Source organism: Periophthalmus magnuspinnatus, chromosome 23, assembly GCF_009829125.3.
Source record: "Periophthalmus magnuspinnatus isolate fPerMag1 chromosome 23, fPerMag1.2.pri, whole genome shotgun sequence".
Taxonomy (NCBI): Eukaryota; Metazoa; Chordata; class Actinopteri; order Gobiiformes; family Gobiidae; genus Periophthalmus; species Periophthalmus magnuspinnatus.
This window is the reverse complement of record NC_047148.1, coordinates 20,654,068-20,675,333: the sequence shown is the minus strand read 5'-3', so window position 1 is coordinate 20,675,333 and position 21,266 is coordinate 20,654,068. Positions and strand designations below refer to the sequence as shown.

Here is a 21,266-nt window from a genome sequence, read left to right as displayed (position 1 = left end):
TGAATAAAGTGCCAACAGAGTCCAACCCTCCCACTGCCTTTACAAATGTGTGGATTTGACCACAGTAGTGAGAGTATTTGAGGCTCCAGTGCAGTCATAGAAGATGCAAAGGTCTGGTCTGGTCCGGCTGGAAATGAAATACTAGTCTGCAAACTGATAAAAGTAAGTTTCCACGTGATTTGAAAAGCGCTCCCAGTCAGACTGTTCTCTGTGTTCACTGTGCAGACACTGACACTGCCACCGTGTGTTCATTAAAAACATCAGCCAGGTGCAAATGAAACTCAGGCATTACTTTGATTGACTTTATCCCCAGAGGTAAATCATTTTCGTTTAATGTGTTTATTCTTTAAAGACCAGCCTTATACAGATTTACACATGTGATTGTTTCTTTAAACTTATCAGTCAGACGCAGAATGAAGGAAGAATCTGGACTTATAGGAAACAAATGTGACTCAGATCTCCACCCTCCAGCTCTGAGTCCTGATAAGAGCATCACTTGTTAAACACTCCACACTCCACGGCCTGGACTAATGGATTAGGCGACCTTGACCTCCCCGTGACCCCGCGCACTGGCTCCTCTGGACACTTGCACCTGCGCCACCCCGAGACTAGCTTCAGTTTCTCCTGAATTCAGTGCGCTTCAGGGCGTCGAAGGCCAGAGAGCAGCTGAAAAGGATCCCCTCTGAAACAAGAGGCAGCGGTGTCACTTACAGCCGCGCGCGTGGCTCCAGTCTGAGGTCAGGCAGGTGTGATTTACCTGGACATTAGTCAGAGTTTCTTTTCCCCAGTCACGTAATACAATATTTCCTCATACAATAAAGGTCTCATTTCATCAGGCCTGTTATGAAGAGCCCTGTGCATTCTGTTAAAATCACTCTTGGATCTTAAGTTTGTTATTGTTTTTTTCTCGATCATGGGGATGTAAAATGGACTTCCAGTCACTCTTCACTTTCTAGCCTAAAGTCCCATCCTGCAGTTTCCCTTTTGTCCACATGATGTCTCTTTTAACCAGCACATCCGTGTGCCACCCCCTTGAACCACTATCGTCATCATTGCCCACAAAATGGATGACAGGCTGTAGAAATACCAGGGTGCGTCACGACTCTGAGGCGCACACGCTGTGCCATTTATGTTCCACCTGTTTTGAAACCTCAGCAACTTAAGACAGAGAGAGTGCGCACGGCCCAGGAGCGCGCACAGCCTGGCCCTGCTGCACGCGCCTCTGGCACAGCACCACCTTATCCACGAGAATCTCCTCCTCCAGAGATATTCAACATTTATCTGGGACCAGAGACCGAGGAATATTATTTTAAGATGAATCATCACCATTTTAGGAAGAAACTATAAGGGGCAGCTGTGAGTTGTCCTTGAAGACAAGACTGTGGCCTGTTTTTGTTTGTTTGTTGTCCCAATCTATTTTTTGCTTAGAATAATCATCTTCTTTCACCATTTGACCAAATCTGTTGCTGCAGCTGCTTTAGTAACAGTGAGTAATAATAATTGGAAATAATCGGCCAACACTGAAAAAAAAGAGAAAAAAAACAAAAAACAAAAAACTTTCCCAGTGAACATGGTTTAATGAGAATGAAAAAAATAATACAATCTTTCACAGTACAACTACAGATAAAAAAAACAAAATATAATAAAAATAAAAATAATAATAATATTTGTTTTGAGTTGACAGCAGAAACAAAACAGAGTAAATGAGCACAGGTGAGGCCTGTGATAATCACTTCAACTTGAGAGCGCTGGTTTACTCACTGCTCTGTGGAGCCTCTTTAAGTGTCATTATAAACATGAGTCGTGCACAGACCACAGCACCAGCCTCTGAGCCGCTCACTGTCCTGACTCTGTCCCTCCTCTGTGCAGCACTGCAGTGGAGCTCTGCACATGCCCAGACTGAAGAGGAGCCACAGTCTGAACTCACTGGAGATGTTCACATCCTGCATCAAACACATCTGCACCTGCTCAACTCTCATAGTGTCCAGTCCCATTTTAGAAGAATTAAATCCTAATATGTTTTTAGAGATTTTTTCAAGGTCACTATTTTATTATTAGTTGCAAATTGTTACATACTATTAATTCTATTTTTGCCTGTATTTAAAGAGGTGAAACAGATGATGTAAGGTTCCTCTCCAGCTCTTTTGTATTTGAGTGTAAAATATCAGCAGTGGATGCCCAGCAGGCTCAAATGGCATGCTCCACTAGCTGGAGAAATCCCTGTGTGTTGTGACAGCAGGTTAAGGAGCAGTTTTCTGCTGTCATCTGTTGTCACTGCATCTCTGTGTTTGCTCACCAGCACCAGCCGTACAAAGGTTCACACTGGTGACTCACTGGAGGTGCAAGACCCCCTCTCCCACAATGTCCAGTGTCCAGGAAAGTCAGGTCTGTGTTTAGAAGGAGCAAGTCATGTCCACCAACAGCACAGAGATAAGCTCTGTGCAGGGATGACCCTGGTGCAGTTTTGACCCTGGTGCAGATTTGACCCTGGTGCAGTTTTGACCCTGGTGCAGGGATGACCCTGGTGCAGGGATGACCCTGGTGCAGTATTGACCCTGGTGCAGTTTTGACCCTGGTGCAGATTTGACCCTGGTGCAGGGATGACCCTGGTGCAGATTTGACCCTGGTGCAGGGATGACCCTGGTGCAGTTTTGACCCTGGTGCAGTTTTGACCCTGGTGCAGGGATGACCCTGGTGCAGTTTTGACCCTGGTGCAGGGATGACCCTGGTGCAGTTTTGACCCTGGTGCAGGGATGACCCTGGTGCAGTTTTGACCCTGGTGCAGGGATGACCCCGGTGCACAGGCCTTTTATGTTTTTAAGAGCAGTTCTTTTTAGCTGTGGTCACGTTGAAGTGTTTAAAACTGGTGGGATCTATGGCACTGACTGTCCTCCCAATATTAGATCAATAAAAACACCCTCAGTGGAGCGTCCTTGAGCCCCTCCCTGCCGTTCATTATGCCCCCTCCCCTGAATCTACTGCTCACTGGAGCTTGACTCCAGACATAGAGTCCTCTCAGAATGAGCTCTTCTCTCTTTCCACACTTCCCATTTTGATACGCCTTCATGGAGAAATGAATGAGCTCATGTCTGAGAGACTCTTTTCAAATAATTGCCAATCTCCCACGTACCATGAATATGTTATGACAATGTGTTTCTTGTCTAAAAAATGCCAATATTTCTTTTTTGCTGAAACCAAAGATACACACTCTATAAAAGGATCAGATCAGTGATAATTTAAAACAGGAACGTGTGTTTTCAGATCAGACGGTTTGGCTGAGGTCATTCATGAGAGACGAGGTTTTCTTCTCTGGTCCTGTGCACTCATGTGCCGTCGGACACATCTAAACCAGATTAAATCACATCTATTATATAATGGTATGTCCAAGCTAGTTTTGGTTAAGAGACAAAAGTGTAGACCTATTTGTGCTGCAGTTTACCCCTCGTGCCCCCGCTGGAACTATTATACATGTACTATTCATGTGCTTAGGGATAAGGTCCAGCCCATTTTTATCTCATAACTGTTTAAATGAGTTCTGCAGCGTCGGGCAGGTCCTGGTTTATGTGGATTTATGACCCAGTGATGCTCAAGTCAATACAGAAGCTTTACTCGAGATGTTCAGGCATTTTTGAATTCTTCAATAACAGTGTTACTGTAAATGTGGTGAATGAGGCTGTGGAGGCTGTTAGTCTCTCCCCAAACACACACCCAGTACACACAATACACCCAGTACACACAGTACACACAGTATACACAGTACACACAATACACCCAGTACACACAGTACACACAGTACACACAGTACACACATACTTTTACAAAACCTCAAATACAAACTACCACATAATGTTGTCTTAAATGTTATCATAGCATCAGCTCATTGTGTTTCTAATGTGTCTGTCTCTCATAAAGTGAAAGTTGCCACGCTTCCTCTTTGATTGATTTCCTTTCAGATATGTCATTGATTGGTTAGTCATGCTTCTGAAATGCCAGGACCATGACAACACAAAGTCAGACTTGGTGTGTAGGTGCTGAGCTACTGGACTATCAGGAGGTGGCACATTCTGCTTTGGTCCAATCTAATGAATGAAAAACAGCAGTATATAGCAGATAAAAACGTGACTGTGTTGTTAAATATATGTCCAAACTCTTGATTAACACAATGAAGCCTTAAAGAGTTCTTTTGAATGACCATTTTACCCTTACATTTAAAACAATATATTTAACACCGTCTTCTATAGTAGATTTTTGCCATAACCATTAGGGCCTTTACATATTGCATTAACCATCCCATCGAGACCACAGTAAATGCAGCATTCATGTTTGCCTCCCATAAGTGGAACAGAAGATGTTCTGGCCGCTGGGTCCTCTCTCACACCTCAGCCACATGGCCGTTCAAATGTCTCTTGCAGCCACACTCTCTATACACTCGAGCAGCCCTAAACAGAATATACTGAGGGCTCTCATTACATAACACTCAGGCAGCTGCTGCGTTATCATTTATTAATGCCTCCTCCAATGGCATCATTCACTGGGCCATGTGTAGGACAGCAATAATTCAGGTGATATGCTAAAAAATTAAGGAGAGAGGTGAAGTGGTGGGGACCTGGTCTATGTACAGTAAGGAGCATGTGAACGTAAAAATATCTATACAGTCATTTTGTTGCTTCATAGTGTAAAGCTACTCAGTAAATCTCACTGTATATCCCATTTTGATACTGATAATTTAACTTTATAGTGAGCTGTGCCGCCCGACTGAAGAGACAAACTGCATTTCAAGACGTTTTAATTGCCTTCAAAAGTTGATTTATAGCAGCCATGAGATAATGTATAAGTGTTGCGATGGCGCTGTAGGATGATAAATGTACAGGACGCAGAGAGGGGTAGAGTCCTCAGCGTAATGTGCACCTCCGGGTAGTCTCATCCAACAGCGTGTGTCCTCAAAGCCTGGCTCAATACATCCACACTGAAAATACTAGAATTATAAAAACATAAATGCATGAATGGACAGGTCAATTGTAGTGTGCGCATGTAATTAGCTTCACTCTTTGAGACACTGAAGAGAATGGAGTTTATGAGTTTATCTTCTGTTTTTGCAGCTAAAATTGCGTTTATTTATTATTTAGAAAAAAAATATTGTGTGTCCATTCAAAAGGATGTTCTACAATGGATATTTGGACTTCTGTATAACACCAAACAACAGATTTTTATAAGATTTTTTATCTGGTGTGAAATCTAAACACAACAACATCATGCATTTTTATCCTAATATAAGACATATTTAATGTGATTTGTCTCATTTATCGTAATTTTGGCGATGTCGGGGTCATCTAAAGTCGTCGTATATGTCACGTTGTCTCTTTTTTTAAATGAACTTGGGGCAGTACATCTCAGTCAACCTTAATGTTCCGTCCCGAAATAGTTTCCCTCTAACGCCAGGACAACACAGGGAACTTTCTAAAGCCGAGTACAGAAAGGATCTAACCAACGCTATGTGGAAATGTGTGTGTTTTTGATTTTATTGTTTATTTCTCTCGTTCGTTATCTCCTTTCTGTCATTAAGGTGTAGCTTTTCTATCGTTAAGGTGTTGTAGTCTCTGGGAGGAGTCTGGGAAGGAGATATTTTTTCAATTCAACTTGTCCATAACTTGTACTCTTACTTGTTCTTGTACTTATGTGATCCATGAAACACAAACATAATATATTCATGACACTAAATCTGTGCAATATGACAAAGCTTGACATTGAAAATAGGTTGAAGCGAATGTGCAGCATTTAGACCTTCACCTGGTCATGTGCTGTAGGCCTGTGTGTGCTGTAGGCCTGTATGTGCTGTAGGCCTGTGTGTGCTGTAGGCCTGTATGTGCTGTAGGCCTGTGTGTGCTGTAGGCCTGTATGTGCTGTAGGCTCCGTTATTTAATTACGGGACAGGCTCTGAGCAGCAAGGACACGACCAGGCTAACATCGACTAACACACACGCTATACATTTATATATCATTCTATTAAGATAATTATTTTCTATGCTATACCCTGAAGTATTTTAGTATTTGCATTGTACTGTATATGACATTGCCGATAACTCGAACTTTGGCACTAATTGTTTACTTAAAGTCCGATATCTACCATAATACCAGATTATGTGGGATTAGAAGACATCTGTCTGACTGACAATTTGTATGACTTAAGAAATTCCCTCCGTCGACTGAGGCAGGGGCTGTTAAAATGCAGGTTATTGTCGTGAGTGAATGTAGGATGAAATATGCATTATTTGAAGGACACCCTGATATGATGGTGTTCCCTATGAGTATATTAGACACAGAACTATATCACATAACCTATCAAATAACACTGTGCTTTTTCCCTGAAAGATGAGGCTGCAACCTTTATGTGAGGACAGCGGAACATTTAAGGCAAGGCAAGTTTATTTGTATTGCACAGTTCATGGTGCAGTGATTCAAAATGCTTTACAGAATAAAAAGACATTAAAGTCACAATAAAAAACAAATCAAAACATAAATTGGCATCATAAAATTAACATTAAGAGTAGAGTGCAGAATAACAATCATTTTGAGCCCGATTTAAACATCTTCAGGAAGACTGTTCCAGGTTTTAGCTGCATAAAACTGAAACTCTTATTCTTTCATGTTTGGTCTTGACTGTTGGCTCCAGCAGGAGGCCGGTCCCTGAGGTCCTGAGACTGTGAGATGGTTCATATGGCACTAACATGTCAGAGTGCACTTTGGTGCTAGAGGCTAGAGCTGTAACAATGGAGAAACTTGTACAAAAACAAGTCTATTCTCTGAGCCACAGGAGCCAGAGACCCGAGCACAGGACACATGTGTGAAGTTCTTCCTGGTTCTAGTCCTGACCCGAGCAGCAGTGTTCTGGATGTACTGTTCTGGATGTTCTGTTCTGTCTTAAGGCTCGTTTGGAGAGGCCAGTGAGCAGGACGTTACAGTTGTCTAACCTACTGGAGACAAATGCAGGATAAGTCTCTCTAAGTCTGGTTTAGACAGTAAACCTTTGATTTTTGCAATGTTTTTTGGATAAAAGCTGCAGATGTTATTGATTTGATGTGGCTTTTAAAGTTCAAGTCTGAGTTCATTATTACTCCTAGATTTCTAGCCTGATTTAAAGGTTTGTGTGTGACTACTGACACATTCTCTTTGTTTCTGTGGCCAAAGACCATGACTTCAGACTTGTAAGTTGTTTTCCACTGGTCCATTCAATCCAAATCAAATGTCTTTTTATTACACATTTAAAACAACTTCAGATGACCAAAGTACTTCACATAAAATACCAAATAAATAAAATATACAGCTAACATAATGCATAGGAAAAGAACAGTAAAACACCAAGATCCTGACTAGCAAGTATTAAATGCCAGGGAGAAGAGGTGGGTTTTCAGTCTAGTTTTAAACTGCATTAAAACCTGAGAGGATCTGACAGTGAGGCTTAGACTGTTGCTTGTTGTAGCATTTATTTGTATTTTATGCCAAGATACTTCTGGACTGTTAGTCTATGATCACCAGGCACATATTGATCTAAAGTGATCTCATGGATAGTTTCTTAATCACAGTTTTAAGGATCTATTATCCATGTTCCCTCCTCACATGACATCAGCCCATATTCTCCTGCTCCAGTGGGACATAGATCTGATGTCATCTGCACAGCTGAGGTAGGACAATTTACTGCTGCGTATCAACTGGCAGTATGTAGAGATTTAACAAAAGGGTCCCAGGACTGACCCCTGGGGAACCCCACAGGTCAGAGTCATCTGATCTGAGACACAGTTTCCACAAAGTTCAGCATTTCAGCAAAGTACTCCCTGTTTTCTAGATAGGATTTGAACCAGTTTAGTGCCGTACCACAGATGCCCTCCCAGTCCTCTAGTCGCTGTAAGAGGATCCCATGATCCACAGTGTCAAAGGAAACACTCAGATCTAACAGGATCAAGACTGAGACTTTGCCTGCATCATTGTTCAGGCGGACGTCATTTGTCTCCTTGATAAGAGCAGTCTCAGTCTGTGGTGAGGTCTAAAACCTGACTGGAAAACATCGAAGGAGTTATTCATTTGGAGAAAGTTAATAAGCTGTTGATAAACAACTTTTTCAAGGACTTTGCCTAAAAACGTCAGATTTGAGATCGGTCAGTAATTGTTCAACACTGTGGCATAAACACTGCTCTTCTTTAGGACTTGATAACCGCAGTTTTCAAAGCTCTTAGGAAAGTTCCAGATTGAAGTGACATGTTAACTATGTAACTGTTGGCACAGGTGAGGGAACAGGTGAGGGCGGAGGGGGTGGAGCGGGGGGAGTTTATGTGAAAGACGAGGGAGGAGAGCTGGCAGGGCCTTTGGTGGTGAAACAGGTGTGGTTTTGTACGGGGAAGAGTTCAGTATACTTGATGGCAGAACTCTTGATCGTGCTATATTAGGTGTGAGGGGAGCCATCTTAATTCCTGATCTGATGAGGCTTTCTAGATGGTTGGCAAGGGCCATGGGTGAAGGTGGGTGGGGGGGATGAAGAGTCCCTAGAAGGAGTAGATGTAGCAAAGGAGATCCAGGGCTGGTCTGTGGGCAGGGGAGGTGATGGAGGTGGTGCTGCGTCTCAAACCTCTGCTGGGGCTTTCAGAGGCAGGTTCAAGGTCAATGACGAGCACCTGGGGGAAGTGACGCTGGTGATGAATCCATCGCTGGAGGAGGTGGAGATGCTGCTGACTCGTTCTCTGGGGGAGGTGGTTGTGGTGGTGTTGCTGGTGGTGCTGACACATTGGCTCGGTCTCTGGCACATTAAGAATACTTCTCTCACTGCTGCACGGGCCTCAGAGGGTGGAGGAGGTTATCCAAGTTCTCAGTGTAGTTCAGTCCTCTGGGTGACACATGTTGAACAGCCATGTGTTCAGCTGAAACGGGTAAATTTGTTCATCGTTCTTCTCTCTATGTTAGGAAGAGGTCCACTGATGAACGTCTTAACCTCCACTTTATCAAGCTCCTTGAATAATTTAGTGAAATCCCTTTTCAAGACTTCAGTCCGTTCCATTCTGATATCCACCGCGCCCACGTGCACAATCAGCTGTTTAACTTTTGGCAGAAGTTCTGTGATCTCAGAAAGAGTAACTGGGATAGCAGCATGTTTGAATTCCTCTGTGGCTCACATCTCCGAGCAGCAGCCTGTCTCTGACCTTGACATTTGGCACAGATTGCCCATCTGCTCATTGCTCTTGCATTGTGATGAAAATCCGTTTTCTGTTTGTATGTTCACCGTCTGTGACAGTGGTAAAAATGACATTAGCATTGTCTTTTATTACTTGCTGCGTTGGCTTGGCATTTTGGTCTTTACAAAGTTTGGAAAAGACACAGTATCACTCAGGTTAAAGTTGAAAGTAGCACTTTTTTACACCTGGAAGTCACTGGGAGCATCCAGTCAAGTCTTTTTTCAGGTTCTAAATATCCGTGCCTGTAGCTCATTAATTTCTTGTTGATACTTCGGACAGCATTCACAGAAAGAATTTCTTTGGTTTCTTCCCACAGACATGTCGCTGGCTCGTCAGATAACTTGTTACAAATGTAAAAAGAAAAAAAAAAAATGTGAAAGAAAATCCCACATTTCCCAGCACTGGAATAAGTAAAATCTTTAAAAAGCAACGGAAAGAAAGAAGCAGCAGGAGCAAACAATTATATATGCCAAAACCATTCACTATTCATAGTTAGAAGTATTAGATTATTAGAATAGAATTATTAGAATGAGACCACTTTCAGATTTTATTTGAACATACATAAATAGATAAATTGAATAAAAGCTTATTGCATCAAACAGACTGTTGGATTCCACAGCTTAACCTTAAAAGGCCTCACAGGTCAAACATCATCAATCCAGTGAATTACATATTTCAAATGTTTAATTATGATTTATTGGTGCAAAGACTCTTTATACGATCACAGTAATACAGGAATAAGTGCTTATATACTTTAAAAAAATAAATATGAAATCATCAAAAAATATTATGACAATATTGGTAAAATGGGTATGGAAAGTACAACAAAAAGTTAATTCATAAGGGATTTGCTTTAATCTGGCTGGATTTAACGATGGTAGGATTATTTACTGTTAAGCAGGAGGCTTTAGGTGTCACATGTCCACAGAGTCTTGGCCAGAGACTGACCGGTCAAACTTTGACTTCACTTTGACCTCCAGATGCTCAGTTCAATGGACTGAACAAATGACCATCAGTGATTATGAGGTTGGACACATGTTTTATGTCCGTGTGACTGTGGCACATACAAAGAACTCGCTCAGTTATAACTTTAATGTCACAGTAGTTCACCCTGTGCGTCACTGAGCTCCTCACTATGTGCACATGCAGCTGTGGGAGAATGAGAAATACGGCTCATATTGACTCGCTGTATAATTACTCACATGCGTCGTGTGATTATGTAATCCTATAGCCTTTCTCGATATTAAATTTAAAATTCTCATGCAAAGGGCACGATTTAAATAGTAGCTACAATCACATTTTGAAGATTATGTTTATCACAGAGCAACGGGTTTGATAAGCTCTTTGTATAAATGATTCAAATTAAGTATGAAACCCAATGTAAAGGGTCAAGTAAACGCTTCCACTTCCCAGCATGCAGTAGTGCTTTTACCCATAACAATCTTTCTTGTGGTGGTGAATTGCTGACTATTAATCAATTACCAAAAAACGATATAGACTCCACTTATGAACAAGTGCCAGAAAAACTGATTATATGATATTATCAGATTGATGTACTGGTAAAGCAGTTTAATGAGCATAGAGCCATAGACTATATAAAATGGTCATATAAATGGACGTAGCTAACCTGCTAGCCGCCACCTCCTCATCAGCGTCATCATTTTGGTCTTAAAATGTTCGCATTAACCCGCTCTACATGGCTACCTGGTATTTTTAATTTGTTATTGTGTCCGTAATTCAAGATAAGAACAATAATAAGCGACAAATCAGGCACCTTCTTTCCCCGAGGTTACTCCCGCTATCGTTAGCAACAGGTTTGATTGACAGCGTTGCTAAGTGCCCACTCCCTACTAAACCAGTGGTGCGAGCGGAAATGGGGGTTACCTTCAACAACCTTGCTCCAGATTGGCTCTTTGGTTGCTATGATACTGGCCTGGCTCCAAATTCACCCCTGTTGGACCCAGTTAGTCCACTTCTTTATACGTCTATGGTTACGTATTAGATTTAAGAGTAACTGTGTGTGCGCTGCATCTTTATAACAGCGTCTTAAAGCTTGAGATGTGATAGAAAACATTTGTGAAGGATACCGGTTTTAAAATATCCACACACACTGTTGTTTATCAGTATTCTATCCAGCAGCGACTTACCGTATTTCTTGGAACTACGTTTGATTGTAATCCTGGACATAGTGGCTGCTCATCTCAGCTTTATGTCATTCGTCAACAATATCTCTCGTAAGGCCTTGACCTGAGGTGGGCCAGGGGAGGAGGCCAGAGTCACTGTTCATAACACGGACCGCCCTTTCTGGGAGGGCATTAATCCTGGCCAGACAGATTAATATTGGAGAGCGAGAGAGTGGGACACAGACATTATATGTGCTTCTTGTGCAGTTACACTGCTGTGTATGGTGTCATGTGTACAGGACTGATACCTGAGGAGGGGCTGTGTTCAGGAAAAGAGATATAGTACAAGATGTTGCTCTGTTACATAAAACAACAAAGAAATGAATATCAACAATGGCAACAATGAGTATTTTTCCATTTATATCAAAGTGTTAGTTTTACTGGGGTCTAATATGCATTGTTTTATTGCACAACAAATTCAAATAATAATATTGAAATGTATTGAATTGTAATCAAATAAGTAATATTGGAATTGTCAGGATCCTCCCCGCCCCTTTCTGTGTTGTCTGTGTCTCCTCCCACATGGGCGTCGGTTTATCTGATCTGACTGAGGACACACCTGGATGAAGTTCCCTCATTACCTGCAGTTTAAGAAGCCTGAATTTTCACCCAGTCCTCTCCAGTTTGTTGATGATTCTTCTCCAGTTTGTTGATGCATTTGGCTCCACAAGACAAGTGCATTTTTTTCAGCGTTTTCTATCGGTCTGTCCATCTGTCTGTTCACCTACCTGCCGGTCTTCTATCTGTGTTTCCGCAGGCTTACCCTTCCCCTACCTGTCTGTCTGCCTGTCTTCTACCTATCTGTCCACATGCCTTCTCTGTCCCGTACCTGCCTGTCCCCTACCTGTCTGTCCACCTACCTGCCGGTCTTCTATCGGTCTGTCCATCTGTCTGTCCACCTGCCTGCCTGTCCCCTACCTGTCTGTCTGTCTACCTGTTTCCTACCTGTCTGTCCACCTACCTACCGGTCTTCTACCTGTCTGTCCACCTGCCTAGCTGTCCCGTACCAGTCTGTCTACCTGCCTTCTACCTGTCTGTCTTCTTGCCTGTCTGTCTACTTGCCTGCCTTCTACCTGTCTGCCTGCCGGTCTTCTACCTGTCTGTCCACCTGCCTGGCTGTCCCGTACCTGCCTGTCTTCTACCTGCCTTCTACCTGTCTGTCTTCTTGCCTGTCCCCTACCTGTCTCTCTGTCTGTCTACTTGCCTGCCTTCTACCTGTCTGCCTGCCTGTCCCATACCTGTCTGTCCACCTGCCTGTAACACGCGTGTTTGTGTTTTGAATAAAGACACACACACAGTATCATCTCTCTGATTTAAAGTGACATCATATTGTACTTCACTCTCTGCTGAATCACTTCTGTTACTGAAGGTCATTTCTGGCCCAAACAAACCTTTTTCCACTTAGTCATGAAACCAACCTGCGAATCTCCAGAGTCAACATGAAAACTGCATCCACGTTTGGCGTAGCACGGAGTCAAACGTGTCGTCTTCCCTCACGGCGTCATAATCGTTTTTAATCCAGGCGTGTTTGGAAAGACCTGATTCATGAGCCGTGGATTTCCAGTCAACAAACCGCATTTCTAAACACATTGTGATGTTCTGTTTGCTTCTCGTGTTTGAATGACAATATTAACTCTGGTTCTGAGGCAGGGGACCATGACCTTTGAACCTGCAGCGTGATTCTATGGGCGATGGAAGAACAACAGACGATAATAATCCTCACTGATGATTGTGGCCAATTCATGCTTTCCACGAAGGAAAAGACACGTCTGCTGATAGATAGAATAGACAGAATAGAGTGATTTGTACAAGGGGGCGCTCATGAGGTGTGAGAGGTGAAAACATGAACCATTTTTCTGTTTTTTAATTATGTTTGAATTAGACTGAGCTGTTTTACAATTGTTTTTTTGTCCTTTTCCAGTACATTTGGGACGTATGGCTTATAAAACCTTCCAAAGTCACAGATAAAAAAACATTTATTTACATTTTATATGCTATTTATATGTTAAGTGCATGATTTATACACAGCCTTCTTGTACGCACACATATATTTCTTATTTTATCTAAACCTCAAGCTCGTATAAAGCTCCACTTTTGTCTACGAAACCCACACAACACCAATTACCGAGAGGGGGAAGGTGTGTGCTACCTGCTAACGGGAGGTACGTGACCTCTGAGCTCAAGTCACGGCGATGTCCCACAGTCGTACGTGAGGTTAAACGTGGTGTGAAGGCCAGGAGCAGCAGAGAGCTTAGAGTCACACTGAGCACATCTGGGGCCCACGTAATAACAACACTGCACTGGACAGAAGGGGCCGCAGGCGTCTCATTGTACTTACACGGGACACGGAAATGGAAGTATATACATCAAACTATAATTTGTACTTATTGAATTATTAATATGTATGTACAGCGTAATGTTCCTTTTTTCTTTAAATTAAAAAAAACGAAGAAAAAAATAACACAACTAATAGCCAAGAGCCATAATCAAAGAACACATCATTATTTTTCATGAGTTATTGGGATTTGTGAGAGATATAAGGGTTTATAAATCAAGTTAAAGGCTTATAAGTTAATGAGAAAAGGCACAGATCTGTTATTAAATTGTTCTGCCTTGAGTTGATCTAATATTTCTCTTCATCGTAAATAAATATAAATGGATGGACTCAGACAGCAGCGCTCAAGAGAGAACATTTTGATTTCCTGTGGTGAATTTAGACGTTCCCTGTTTTAAGTCCTACCTCGCCATGTCCCATTGTCCCAAAATGCAAAGGTATGTGTGTATTTGTGTGTATTTGTGTGTGCCTGTCGTGCGCACAAAGAGGCTGTCCAGACGGAGACCGAGACAAAGCAGCAGCATTACATATTGTGCATTTAAATGAGTGTCCCCTCTTTTACCCTGCAGGCCAGAACACTGTGTCATCAGCGCACGAAGGGACACGTAACACAGCTTTGTCAGTGGTGAACATGGCAAAGGACAAGGTAATATGTCTAAAAAGCATTCTACGACTCCTGTTTGATGAATCACCAATCAGAGATGCAGTAAAGCTTTCTCCTTCAAGTTATTCATGGGGAAGGTTGATATTGCACTGTCCTTGGTAAAGTAAAAGGCAACGAGCACTGGGAGGACAGACGAGGCGTAAACAGATTTGTATTATATGTTAATCTGCGGTTTTCAATAACTGTATGTGAAAAATGCACAAGTCGTATTAAAAATAGAGGTCCCTTTGGTGGAATTGGACTTCACTTACACTGGGTGACCTCAATAGGCTTCACTATGTAATCCCAAACTAATATAATCCATAGGATAACACTATTCTGAAACAAACAGCAGAATGAAGGTTACACAACAACGTCCTGTTGACCCAGGTACTTAACCCTCCAAACATCAACGGTAAAACTGTGTAGCATGTTATAAGTAGCGTGTAGGATGTTATATGTAACGTGTGTGTGTGTAGCCCTTTTCTTTGGACTATTCTTCTTCTTGTTGTCCTGCTCATAATTATACAACTGTGTTTACATTTGGAGAATCTTTGCTGTTCGTCTGGTTGAGTTTTTACTGAAGCTAATATCTGATCCCATTGTTTAAGCGTGGTGAAAGTGTATTCACTCATGCCATTAGGTAAAGCTTTCTCTATAATTAAGCAGCAGTTTTTCCATCCTAATGGAGGATGAATGGATTTGCTTTGTATTTCTCGTGTGTGACTTAATCAAGCCTGAGCTCAGTGTGAGGCTCTGCTGAGCCAAGTTTGACACACGTTTGGCCAGATCCCATCTCTCATCCACTTTGTATATCATTACATGAACGTTAGCCATATAATGAGGCCGGTGTGCTGCTGATAACATGTGTTCACAACATGTGGAGCGTGTCTCACCCGACTCTGACCCTTGACTGTGGAGGTAATCTCAAACCACCTGCAATACGAGCTGTGCCCTGCCTCTGTTTCAATTACACACTGAGCCCAGCCTGCAGACCACTCACCAGCTCAGGGTTTGAAAGGATATGAAAAGAGTTTGCAGAACTTAATGTGGTGAATAAATGAACCCAGATCTCAGTAAAACCTTTTAAAAAGCACTACACACATATTTAAATGACAATATGTCCTTTATTTTCTATATTTTAAAGGTTTATTATTTACAAACAAAAATAAACAAAAATCAAAAAAAGGATTTTTTGACAAACACTGTTTGTCTGCATATTGTTGTAAGAAAGTTTACATTTACCCATCTTTCATCTGTATCAAGTAACCAACTGATAGTTTGTGTTTTCTAAGCATTGTATACATGAATGAGCTGCTAAACAATGAATGTGAGTGAGTACAGAGGCCACGCCCCCTCCCCACCGCGCGTCATCAGTAAACATATGAAACCAGTGGTCTTCAAAATCCAGTGTGGGCATTCATCCCAGTCTATTTGCATCACTTGTTTCCTCCGCTCAGATACAGAACAGACAAAGAAATATACAAATGTGCGTGCTGGTTTGTCAAGAGTCTCTACTGCTTCATATGTAAGCTCGATAGTTTGTGTTGTACGTCACTAATAATGCCCGTTCCAGTATGTTAGTGATTGGTACAGTGAAAAAAAAGCACATAGTTGGGAAGCTCTCCCTCTGAAGGCAAGTATCAAAAACAGCACAAACCAACAGTGCTGATATCCATCTCTCTGTGTACTAGTTCCTATACACTATGGCATATTCATGATTAAGCGCTCTCCGTTGTAAATAGAACATCTTCGCCCTCATTTAGAACTTTGTACAGGACCGGGTCGATGCCCGCTCCTGTGGATATTGCTCCCTTCAACATCTAACCTAATTGCAACATTTAGTTATTAAATCAGAAAGTGCAATTCGAAACAAGACTCAGAATGTTTTGCTTTGGCCAGTTTCCTTCCACGCATCAAAATAACTCCAAACACCGGTGGCTAGCTACAAAGAAAGATAGAAAAGTGCTGCAACTTTATACAATGACTCAGTGAACGCGGTACTACGGCAGAGATTGCACTTTTAACTGTACATATAGCTTGAGAGTGAGAATGCAAGGAAAAAAAAACTTGCCCCTAGAACTTAGCGTGGTTATATTGTTAGATGAACTGAGATATTTGGCCATCATCACTGCGTCCTCATTTCCAGTCTACAACACAGAGACACAGAACACACAGAGTATAGTAAGAACGAATGCGTACTTGTGTGCAGAAGTGCCTTCCCATTCACACTGCAGATTGCACTCATAAAAAGAATGGAACATGGCTATAGTTTAGGCACAAATACTTAAGAACGTCCTTGTGAAAAGTCAATGCTCCTGTTTCACACACAGATAACACCTATAGGCAGACAATGAACAACAGAATCTAACATTACATTTATCGTCAACATCTTTTAAGTCTGTGACAGAGCATGCTCTCAGGACAGTGCTGGGGTGACTGGACCGTTACACCATTGACAAAATCTGAACACTTATTCTTTTTGTATCGTGACTTAGCCGCTTAAAAGGACGTTTACTCAGACCAAAAGTGAAAAGCGGATTTCCGTTTGGTTGCCTGAACTTGGTGCGATGCGTCACAGCACTTTTTTCCTATTCAAATGTGTTTTTTCAGACCTGTTTTAAGCGGCTAAGTGCACGTTATGGAATTCGATGCAACAAACCTTAACGCAGCGAGCACTGAACAAAGGCAGCGGATTAGATCATAAATGCAGAAAAAGTAGAATTTACATAGTGGCTGGACTTTGATATGTCGGATTTTAAAGCTAAACATGTTCTAATAAATATACCAAACATCAACACTGAAGTGAACAGAAAAAGAAACAGCATCAAACACAAAGTGCCAGTGGTTGCGTGAAGGTTTGTTGATCACGTTTTTGAGTGTTTTGTCATTTCTGTCACGTATGATGCAATGATAACCAGACTGCTGATAGAAGTAAGACATTGTTATGATAGAGAATGCACCACACAGTATCTGTAAATACTACAGTAGATCTACAAAACTATTTACACACATATAGGTATCTTTATGTCACAGTCTATTGCATAATGGTGGTAATCTTTACTTTATAAATATTATAAATATACAGATTTTTTAAGCAACATCTCAGCCATTGGAAATCAGAAATACAAAACAATAGCATCCATCCTTATGTGTCTCCACACTTGATTCTCTTCAAAAATAAACAAAGAAAGCAGCATTTGTATTATCTATTCCCTTTGGGCCCATAACACTATCATGGTTTGAACGTGAGCCGTTGTGGAATATAGAGGCTCTGCAGACTATATTTCCATTGATGGGAAACAAAACACTTACATGTACAGTATTCATGTGGACTGGACATTTCACCAGAAGTTCTTCAAGCAGCGTGTGCTTTGTCATTCAATCATTTGTCCCATTATTTTCTTGCATGTGATCTTCCACAGTGGTGTCTAAAGCTGCTTAAGAGGAGAAGAAACTATTCCTCATCCTAAATGGTAAAAAAAAAAACATTTACCCCAAATCCACAATGCATCTACTAAAAACAACAACCAGAAAAGCCATAATGAAAGCAAATGAAAAACATACATTGTGTATATTAGTTTGAAAGGAAGACTCATGTTTATAATACAGCTTCAACTGCTGTTGCCATACAGTTTATTGTAGATTTATTTTGCTCACACACACACACACACTCTCAGACTCACACACTCGTACTTCATGTTTATGGCGATAAAGAAAAGAAGTGTATTTGTATAATATACATTCTTAAGTTTAGGGAGACAATCTGTCTAAAATATAATACAGTGTATGTACATGTTTCTATGAGGTTATTGTAAGAGCGCTGGAGAGAAACAAAAATGTAAAGTTCAGTGTATTTATCTCTTTTGTTTGATCTCCATCATTAAAAATGAATTAAATATAGTTCAAAAAATAAAAAAGATCATAAATTTGATGCAAAGCGCATTTTGTCCTGCTCAATCTCTGTACTGCTAAGAACAGAATCTCTTCTAGATCCAGGAGACTCCCTGTGTGGGGCGGCGGATGTGGGAGGGGTGGGGGCGGCCGCCGCCGCCGCCGCCGCTGCAGCAGCTGCAGCAGCAGGTGACGAGCGAACCGGAGGCAAGGCTCCGGACGACATCTGCCGGAACAGGCTGACCCGCTGGGGCATGGTGCTGCGGATGCCCTGCAGACTCATTCCCTGGATGGCTGCGGCCGCTGTGGGTGGCACTATGGAGGCCAGAGAGTCTCCTGAAGCAGGGTGCGCCCTGGGCCCCAGGGATGTATCGTGTGGCAGTGACGGTTGGGACGCCGATAAGTGTCGAAGGTCCCGACTCAAGCTGCCCGACTGAAGAGCCTGTGTGCTCTTATGGATGTCGCCTCTCTGAGGGGAGGGGGCCTGCTGCTGCTGTGGTGGAGGAGGGGGCTGGGCTGCAGAGGTGCCCGCTGCACTGGACACTATGGGCTGCTGGGGGAGCTGGGGCTGGGGGGGGAGTGAAGGCGCAGGCTGACTAGGTTGCTGGATGAGGGACAGTTGGGAGGCAGTGGGAGAGCTGTACTGGAAGCTCCGACCGGCGAGGGGGGTCTGTACAGGAGGACTGCACATGGCAGCGGTGAAGGAGCAGGGCGACATGATGGAGCCCGACTGCTGCAGGGGAGTCTGCAGTGGGGTCTGGGGGTTGATGGAGGAGGAGTTCAGGTTGCCCTGGGAAATACTGGGAGCAGGGAAAATGCCCTGCGCAGCGGCGGCCGCGGCGGCCGCAGCCACAGGCAGGATACGGCCGGCGGAGGCATTGGCGATAGCTGAAGCACTATAGGTCAGAGGTACTGAGGACTGCTGGAGCTGACTGGTGCCGAAGGCAGTGGAGTATGGCGGTTGAGCTGGTGAGTTAATGATGGAGTTTCCTGACATTGGAGTTGAGTTCATCCCGGTAACTGACTGCTTGCGGTCCACCATCATCACCATCTCCCTGTCCTGACGAATGATCTGCTTCAAGATCTCGTTCTCCTGGGTGTTGAACACGCCGGCGTTCAGATCCTTCTGGAACTTCTGCAGCAGCAAGGAGTTCTTCTTCCCTGGAGACGCAGTCAGACAGGGTCAACACAAACATCTGTGGCAGCACCAGATTAAATACTGACAGTAGTACAAAGATTCAGCTTGTACGTTTGTCTGGTGGATTCTGCTCAAAAGCCTCAGAGGCTCTAATGAAAACGCTTCAAATGACTGTGGTAATTCAGTTTTTTAGACCTTACAAGCTGGATCTTATATTCACTAAGATTACTGAAGTTGTAGGACATTCAGTGGAAATGTCTATGGACATGAAGACTAACAGGTGAGGAACACTAAGGACACAGACATGTGACCTGTGAGAGTAAACTCTATGCAGGTGCAGATGTAGACAGTGGAACACAGGAATACAAATGAGGTGGACAAACGTCACACCACTAGACACCAACAATATTAATCTGCAAAGTCTAAACTCGAGGGAGAAAACAGCCAAAAGAAGTCACACATCTAGCCTCAAACACCATTTACTGGAAGAGCACCCTTATTATTGTCGCTTTATGATTATTTTAGCACAGAAGAACAAGAACAAATCCCAATCATGTTTTACTACCAGGTTAAGGCCAAAGAATGAGCCCCTTGTAAAGTGTTTTTTTTGTGTAAAATGGTTGTAAACCTCATGCTAAGGCTACGTCAGTACTGTTCACTGCAGAGTATCGACAGACTGCAGAGCCCGAGTGCACTAGAGCTTCAGCTGCAGTCGATTATTGAATCCACCTGTCCTTCAAACTCGAGGATTTCTTCTGGCCTTACCTTTTATTAACTGTATGACTTTATAATCTAGAACTTTCAAATGGTGACTCACGATTTGGATATATTTTTTCACTTCAGTTGACAGTCATTTCTACAGGGACTAAAGGGATCTATCATCACAAACCAGACTCCACTTACAGGTACGCTTTCATTGCATTTTTGAAGGCGACGGGGTTAAACTCTGTAGATTGGAAATGCATAGTAGACTTGTTGAGACTTTTTAATTTTATAATCATCACTAGCACTACTTGTTAGGTAGGTTCTTATAGAGAATTAGAAACATTTCAAACATAGATTTTCCCCCATCAGTGCTCTCAATGAAGGTTTTTCTTTTTCTTTTTTTGTTTTTTAGTAGGTAGTAGTAGTTTTAGTAGTAGTTTTAGTAGAATTAAATAGTATTCCTGAGAGAAAACAAAAATATTGAGCCTTTTATCACATTTCATTGATCTAAAACTAAATTAGTTATTGTTTATCTTTAATATAAAAAGAGTAAACAACAATTGTGCTTAAGTATCGTGATAAAATAATAATATTTTTTGGAAACAGACAATCAGAAACAAATGTTCTTGAGTGGTGGAAACACAAATAAATACATAAACAAAAATGACTTGAAAAACAGTTGTGGTGTTACATTCATAAAAGATCTAAAAATGCTTTACTTTGTGAATGCACTTTGAACAAAAGAGTAAAATCCTCTGGTTGTGTGTGTAAATAATCAGTATGATTATTCTGGGACGTCAGTGAGACAAAACAAAATGAAGCCTTTGTTTCCTTGATTGTCTTGTATGGGTGGTTGAAGTTATGTGTCACTGATGCAGCAGTTAAACAGTTAAAATCACATTGTGCGTAAGACTCTGGATGAATTTGAGACCAGATCCATTTAGCTGTAGGTCACTTTGCCCCATTGGAACACTAGAATTGGAATAAAGTGTTTACCTGATGCCTACTCGTCGGCCAGGACACTCTTGAAAACGAGATGTGCTCGTCTCAAGACGGACTCCTGGTCAAATAATTTTTAGATAGATAAAAGATAGTGTCAAATGTGCAATATGTCATTTGCTTCAAAGCATGGTTACGTTTTTTTCTTTTA

At 42.1% G+C, this 21,266-nt stretch overlaps 2 protein-coding genes across 2 annotated transcripts in view; one reads left to right on the top strand and one right to left on the bottom strand.

Moving 5' to 3' along the window:
* Positions 1-12,210: 12,210 nt before the first annotated feature.
* LOC117392075 (keratin-associated protein 4-3-like) lies at positions 12,211-12,681 on the top strand. Its single transcript, XM_033990056.1, has one exon. The coding sequence runs from the start codon at positions 12,211-12,213 to the stop codon at positions 12,679-12,681; it is 471 nt and encodes a 156-aa protein (XP_033845947.1).
* Positions 12,682-17,191: 4,510 nt separating this feature from the next.
* Positions 17,192-21,266, bottom strand: part of LOC117391989 (potassium/sodium hyperpolarization-activated cyclic nucleotide-gated channel 1) — a 48,296-nt gene continuing 44,221 nt past the window's right edge. The window contains exon 8 of the mRNA XM_033989953.2: positions 17,192-19,434. Within this exon, the coding sequence (XP_033845844.1) occupies positions 18,302-19,434 (1,133 nt within the window). The 3' untranslated portion in view covers positions 17,192-18,301. The remainder of the gene's footprint in view (positions 19,435-21,266) is intronic.